The following is a 7,020-nucleotide window of genomic DNA, read 5'->3' on the forward strand; positions in this document are numbered from 1 at the left end:
GGATGAGGCCCGGCGTCCTGGGTGTTCCTCCGGGATGCACACGGGCGGGCCGGCCCTGTCCCACACAGTCCTGGGGGCCTTCTCCTGGGGAGAGTGTCCCTGCCGAGGGGAAGTGAGGCCGTCACACAGGACGCTTATCAAGAAGGGTGTGGGGCTGGGTCGCCTCCGGCCTCGGGAGGAAGTGGCCACCGTGAGAAATAAAGCCAGAGGTTAAGGCGGCGGCCACTGCCTCACAGAGCCCAGGAGCTCCCGCGGCCGCACAGACCAGAGCCATGGAGCCGAGCGGAGCTGCTGCCGCGACCCTCGTCGCGCTCTTGTGCACCGGGGCCTGGGCCGCCGCCGACACCTGTCCGGGTGAGTCAGACGCCAGGGGAGCCGCACGGGCCAGGACCAGGTCGACCGCGGGCGGCCTCCACTTGCATACCCGGCCCCAGCTCGGCCCGGCCCGCCACCGGCATCCCTTCATTATGCCTCGTGAAGGCGCGTTGAAGTGTCCTTTGCCAGAAAAGGAGGCCGGTGGGCGAAGGAGGCGGCGCAGCCCCAGCCGGAGCTGGTCGGCGCCCCGGGTCCGCGCCGTCGGCAGGGAAGCCTGCACGGGCGTCCATCTCCTCTGGGCCTCGGCACCCACGAGCCGGGGGGGGGGGTGTCAGCAGGGTTCGAGAGCCGGAGAGGATCCTCTGGTCCCCCCGCGTGTGGTGTGTGGAGACAGAGGGCCGGACGGCCCCGGGTCAGACTGTGCTGTTGGCACCAGCGCCGGGAGTCCTCACACGAAAGCTCTGTGGCTCTCAGGTTCTGGGGACAGGGGAGTCGCACCATGTCTCTGAGGGGCAGGACAGGGCAGGCTTTCCCTGGCCGGAGGCTCTCACAAGCCGATCCAGCTGCGCTGGGCTGTGGGAGGTTCCGGACCCGGTGGGACGGCGCAGGTGCACGGGCAGGTGTCCACGGGCCACTCTGCTCCGCGCTCGTCGGGTCGGGCAGGCTGGGGGCACAAGCTACACTGAGTATCCCAGAGAGGTCGGATGCGGGCGGCCGGAAACACGCAGGAGGCCCTTAAGGGATATCAGGGGACAGTTAATTTTTTTTCCGTAAACATGTCTTGTTTCCTAATGTGCCTAAAATAGCCAAGTATCCTATTTTAATGAGAAAAAAATTAAGCAAAAATAAACATGAAGTCTTCATTGACCTGAGCATTGAGGTGAGGACCCAGGAGACCCCAGGTGGGGGCAGCTGCCGTGTCCTCCGCAGGAGCCTGTGGTGCCCGTGCCCCCCATGGCACCCGCAGGCCTGGTGGAGGCCTCTCTGAGCTTCGTCACCCACACGATTCAACTCCATCAAGTAAATGACCCTCTACTCCCAGCTCTGCGGGCCTGGCTCTGCGTCCTGGGAGTCGACACGGCCCTCTCCAGGGCACCCCCAGGGACCCCTTCTGCCTCAGACTTCTGTGAGCTCAGGCCTGAGGTCGGGGTGAATTTCCCACAGTGACCCCAATTCCCCAAGTTCTTCTCATACTCATTGTTCGCGTCGCCTGAGAGTCCCCCGTGGGCGGGAAGCTCTTTCCAAACGCCGTCGACCCCGTTCGGATTCTGAACAGGGGCACCATCTGACGCTCGCTCCCCCGCAGCCCTCGTCCGGTGCTCCCGGGGCCCAGAGGACAGAAGCCCAGAGGGGTTGAGTGACTTGTCCGGGGACACACAGCACCGAGGAGCCGGGTTGCCTCGGCAGGGAGGACTCGCAGGCTCTCTCCTCCGGCCAGACCCGCACACAAGCAGGGCAGAGGGGGACAGAGCAAGTCCACCCCAGACGCGAGAAACCCGGCTCCAGGCTGACCCTGCGGGGTTCCCCGGCGGTCTGCCCGAGCCCGAGGTCAGCACACGGGCAGGAGTCTCGGAGCGGGCGGCCAGTGTGCGAGACCTGCTGGGCCACCAGGCGCAGGGGAAGGCACTGACCGTCACTCCGTGTTTCCCTGCAGAGGTGAAGGTGGTGGGGCTGGAGGGCTCCGACAAGCTCAGCATCCTCCGGGGCTGCCCGGGGCTGCCCGGGGCCGCAGGGCCCAAAGGAGACGCAGGCGTCAATGGAGCGAGAGGTACGGGCCCCGGGCCGGGGCGGGTGACCAAGCGCCCGCTCGTCTTCAGCAAGACCCGGGGCTGGGCTAGGCGCTCGGCTCCCTAGTGGCTGTGGCTGCTCCGTCCACCCCGGGGGCAGCGGTTCTGTGGACAAGTGGCGCCGGGCGGGCCTTAGGACTCGGGACAGATTGCTCACATGGGACTGTGGCGGCTGCACCTTTGCCCATGAGGCCCGTGTCCTGGAATTTGCAGGCGCACCCGGGTCCCCTGGAGTCCCCGGCAAGGCAGGACCACCGGGACCCAAAGGTAACAATGGGATGAAGGGCCACGGCCCCTCGCGGGACCCCGGGGTGCGTCCACGGAGAAAGGAGAGAGGAGCACAGACAGAGGGACAGGGAGACGGGGACATGGGGACATGGGGACACAGGGAGGAGAGAGAGAGGGACAGGGGAGGGACACGGAGGCAGACAGAGGGACAGCACAGCTCGGGTCGAATTTCTGAGGAGCCTCAGGTGAGCACGTGACCAGAGTCCTGACCCAGGGAAGGTGGGCCTCAGGGACCTCTCCTTCCCGGGCCAGGATCCCAGGCCTCGGGGATCCTCCGCTGTTCGGAGACCCTGGCGTTGGAACCCTTGGAAAGCCAGCAGAGCAATGAGGGTGCCCTAAACAGAGCAGGCGGCCTGGGGCTCGGCCCCCACGGACCCCTGAGGGCAGAGCAGATGGGGGTGTCTGAGCGCTCAGGCGCCTCTCCCTGACCACAGCCCCCGTGTCGGGGGTCCCTTCCTCCTGTCCTTGCTCCAGGGGACCGAGGGGACACAGGAGTGTGCGGGGAGAAAGGTGAGTCGGGCTCGCAGTCCTGGGGCTTCGTCCACGTGGGGGTCCCGAGGCCGCAGTCAGCCTGGCAGCATCTGCTGGGGGAGGGTCTCAGACCCGAGTCCCTCTTCCGTCAGGGACATGCCTGGGAGGCGCGCAGGTCTGGGTCAGGGCTGGGCTCGCTGGGCGGTCGGTGAGGGTGCAGAGCCCGGCGTCTGCGCACGGGGACCCAAGGGATGACAAGACCACGTCCCTGCTGATGTGGACACTGGCCTTCCGTTGCCCGTTCATTCGCGTTTCTTTATCAGACAGATTGTAAGAGGCAGAAAAGGCAACTCACAAACTCGAAACCCAGTCCCGTTCTCCACGCACAAGTAAAGAGGGCAGGATTGGGGCACAGAGCCGAATGTCCGACGCCCCCCAGGTCTCCCCCAGCAGAGGATCAAGGGGACAGTGCGGGGAGCTGACACAGACCAGAGAGACCCAGACGAGTCCATTCCCGCGCCACTGAGGACCTGGGGCCCTGGGGGGATGGCCGGCACGGGGTGCATGGTGGGACCCCGAGTGACGGTGCCGCCCCACGGGCCCAGCCCAGGATGGACACAGGAACCCAGCAGACCGGCTCCCGGGACGGGCATTCCCAGAGCCCATCCGTGGGACTGGACAATCTGCCCTGGACAGATCCTGACCCTATGTCCATGCTGTGTGCCGGCCAGGGAGCACCTGTGGCTGAAGGGGACGGGGGCGCCCATTGCTAGCCTGTGACGTGTGTGTCCTGTCCCCACGAACAGGAGAGCCTGGGCCTCAGTCCTGTGACACAGGTGACTGACCACGCACCGACCTCCCCCCGCTTCCCGCTCGCCAGAGGCCAGCCCCACGCTCAGCCGGGCTCCAGAATCCAAGGACCACCCACTCTTAGACTCATTTCCCTCCCGCGGCTACTCAGCAATGGGCAGCCGGCACCTGGCCATGTTCTCAGGAAGCCCTGATGTCCCCTGAAGACCAGGGGTCCGAGGACTCAGGTGGGGCGGCCCTGGGAGGGATGGCCAGGTAGACGGGGCTTGGCCGTCACGGCTGGGGGCCCGGGCCTTGGAGTCTGTTCAAGCCCAGGGACACCTCCCCCCCCAATCCATCCAGACACCGCCACTCCCCACCGCACCCCGCCCAGGGCGCCCTGCCTGACATCAGCTTCCGGGTCTGTCCCCAGCACCTCGGACCTGCAAGGACCTGCTCACGAGAGGGCACTCTCTGACCGGCTGGCACACCGTCTACCTGCCCGGCTGCCGGCCGCTGAGCGTGCTGTGCGACATGGACACGGACGGCGGGGGATGGACCGTGAGTGTCGGCGGCCAGGGGACCGCCCAGTGGTGCGTGGGGACAGCGGGCTCTGCCTGGGGATCCCACAGAGCAGCTCGTCCGCTCGCAGGGAGGACACTATCGTGTGAACGTTGTCAAAAGCTCCGGATGCCCCCGTGAGGCTGTCCCGTCCCCCTGGCCCAGGCTGGGGCGAACCCCACACCTTGGTGGGGCATAAATGCTGCGGGAGGGACTGCCACGTTGGGGCGAGGCCCGCAGGGAGCCCAAACCTCCAGCTGTGCGGCTTTGGGCTTGTCGCCCACCCTCTCTCGTCCTCCTGCTTCCCCTCCCTCGGCCGTGGGCTCTGCCCACCCCTGGGGCCGGACATGAGGCCGCACAGCCATGCCAGGGGCTCGGCCGGGATGACCCCTGAGCCCCAAGGCCTCCCCGCATAGGTGGGCCCCTGAGCCGCGGACCCCTGAGCCGCAGACCCCCGCAGGCCCCGGCCCGAGCCCTCCCGCCGTCCGCAGGTGTTCCAGCGAAGGAGCGACGGCTCCGTGGATTTCTATCGCGACTGGGCCGCGTACAAGCGGGGCTTCGGCAGTCAGCTGGGGGAGTTCTGGCTGGGGAACGACAACATCCACGCCCTGACCACCCAGGGTAGGTCCCCGACCTGCTCCAGCCCCCACCCCGAGCCGAGGACGCCGCCCTCCTCCGCCCGCGGGCTGGCTCTGTCCCCCCCCCCCCCATGCGTGGGAGCCGGGCCTTCAGCTCACACACCCGGTGGGAGCAGGTTAGGACCGAGGTGAGGGACTCCGGCAAGCGTGGGGCCACCGGCTTCTTAGATCCCGAGACAGAGGGACCGGAGGCCTCGGGGGTGGGCTCCGCGTCCAGCCATGACCCCACCTTTCCCGACACACCGGGCCCAGGGAGCACACGGCCTTCCCCCCGCAGGAACGCGCGCGGGTCCCGCACGGGGCTGGGAGTGATGTCCCAACCCGCGGGGAGAAGGCGCACTGTTGACGGATGTAGTGTCGTGCCCCGGCGCGGGAGCATGAGGGGGCATGTCGGGGCAGCAGGACCCTTGGCAAGGGGTTTCCACAGCCCGTCCTACATCCGCGGACGTCGTCCATGACTGTGCCAACCCGGGGTGCCGGGTCCACACAGCCCCTCCACCCGCCCCTAAATCCCCACCTGCCAGCCCTGGTCGAGGGTCCCTCTGCTGGCACCTCACAGCCTTTCTGCTCCAGGAACCAGCGAGCTCCGGGTAGACCTCGTGGACTTCGAGGGCAACCGCCAGTTTGCCAAGTACAACTCGTTCCGGATGGCGGGCGAGGCCGAGAAGTATAGGCTTCTCCTGGGCGCCTTCGCCGGGGGCAGTGCGGGTGAGTGTCCGGCCTGGGCCGGGGGCCTGGGCTGCAGCACAGAGGGACCTGCTTCCCGTCCGCCTCTGCCTCTCTCTCGGGGTGAGTGGAGGCGGCCGCCAGACGGGGCTCTCCCTCCGTACATGAAGAAATGTGACCCACACCTCATGTTCCCTCCAGGTCAATGGGACCCATTTAGTAGAAAGTGCAGGAACAGGGGCTCTTCTTCTTACTGCCACTATTGGCACAAACAGGGACAGGGTGATAACGGAGCCCATCTCTGTGGATCCCGGGTTCCTGATTCACGGTGCCTGGTGCTCTTGGCTGAGTAACCTAGGAGCCCAGGGCCAGCAATGGCCTCCGTCTAAGACAGGGTGCCTGCCAGCTGGGAGGGACAGAAGGGATTCCAGAAGACCAAGGTCACTGTACCAGAGAGCAAGTGTTCACAGGCATCCTCTAGAGTTGTGCAGTGCACGACCTGAACTCCTGGTCACTGCAGTTCTGCCTCCAACTAGGATCCAAATAAAACGGCCCACTCTCCCTCCGCACAGGTGATTCCCTGACATACCACAACAACCACCCCTTCTCCACCAAGGACCAGGACAATGACTCAAGTCCAGAAACCTGTGCTGAGCGCTACCAGGGGGCCTGGTGGTACGATAAATGTCACCTGGCGAATCTCAATGGTCTCTACCTCCCGGGCTCCCATGAGACCTTTGCAAATGGCATTAACTGGAAGTCGGGGAAAGGCTACAACTACAGCTACAAGGTGTCAGTGATGATGGTGAGGCCCGTGTAGCACGGGGCCGTCCACGCACACCGTGGCCGCAGGGAGGGCGGTCTGGACCCTCTCGGCGCAGGGAGCTCTGTCTTGGGGTCCTCAGCCTGGTCCCTCCAGAGACCCCGTCTGCTTTGTGCCTTTCACCCACACGAACGCCCCTTCTCCCTTCCAAGCCGGTGAGAACAGGGAACCCTGATCTCGGCAGTCACACGTTTTCTCAATAAAGACATTTGCTTCCTCGCTTGGCACACGTGGGCGTCACCTGCCTTTCCCTGACCACGGGTCACGCTGCCTCTGTGCTTGGGTTCACGCCCCACCGTGGACACTGAGGGAGTTTCTGGGGCCCTCGGGTCAGGAATTGGAGCACAGGACCCATGGCCATGCCCTTTGCCTCTGTGTGCTGGTGTCCACGGTCTATGGTCCCCAGGCCCAGCCCTGGCCCCAGCTCCCCTACTCAGCGTCCCCACCCCTTCCCAGACTCCCGTGGGAGGCACTCGGGACAGCCTCAGACATCGACCATGGCTGACCATAGGCCTGCGGGTCCCTGGGCAGGAACAAGACCGAGGGGGCATAAGGCAGCACGTGTGGCTGCTCTGAGGGGCCCGGGGGAGGGGCGCAGGGTCTGAGGGTCCAGCGTCAGGCGTCCCCACACCTGGCCAGCAGGCACCGGGGCACGGACACGACCCCGCCTCTAAGCCAGCAG

General features: G+C 66.1%; 1 protein-coding gene across 3 annotated transcripts; it reads left to right on the forward strand.

The window, feature by feature from the left end:
• Positions 1-223: 223 nt before the first annotated feature.
• FCN2 (ficolin 2) lies at positions 224-6,565 on the forward strand. Of its 3 annotated transcripts, XM_045082888.1 has the most exons (9): positions 226-354; positions 1,970-2,083; positions 2,316-2,369; positions 2,865-2,900; positions 3,668-3,697; positions 4,084-4,211; positions 4,703-4,832; positions 5,423-5,557; positions 6,088-6,565. In XM_045082888.1, the coding sequence occupies exons 1-9, from the start codon at positions 273-275 to the stop codon at positions 6,333-6,335; spliced, it is 957 nt and encodes a 318-aa protein (XP_044938823.1). In that variant the 5' UTR covers positions 226-272; the 3' UTR covers positions 6,336-6,565. The 3 variants fall into 3 exon arrangements, with proteins under 3 accessions (XP_044938824.1, XP_044938825.1, XP_044938823.1); XM_045082889.1 differs by lacking the exon at positions 3,668-3,697 and having other exon boundaries at positions 224-354; XM_045082890.1 differs by lacking the exon at positions 2,865-2,900 and having other exon boundaries at positions 224-354.
• Positions 6,566-7,020: the final 455 nt, after the last annotated feature.

This window comes from Mustela putorius, unplaced genomic scaffold (assembly GCF_011764305.1).
Source record: "Mustela putorius furo isolate JIRA1106 unplaced genomic scaffold, ASM1176430v1.1 tig00000596_pilon_pilon_pilon, whole genome shotgun sequence".
Taxonomy (NCBI): Eukaryota; Metazoa; Chordata; class Mammalia; order Carnivora; family Mustelidae; genus Mustela; species Mustela putorius.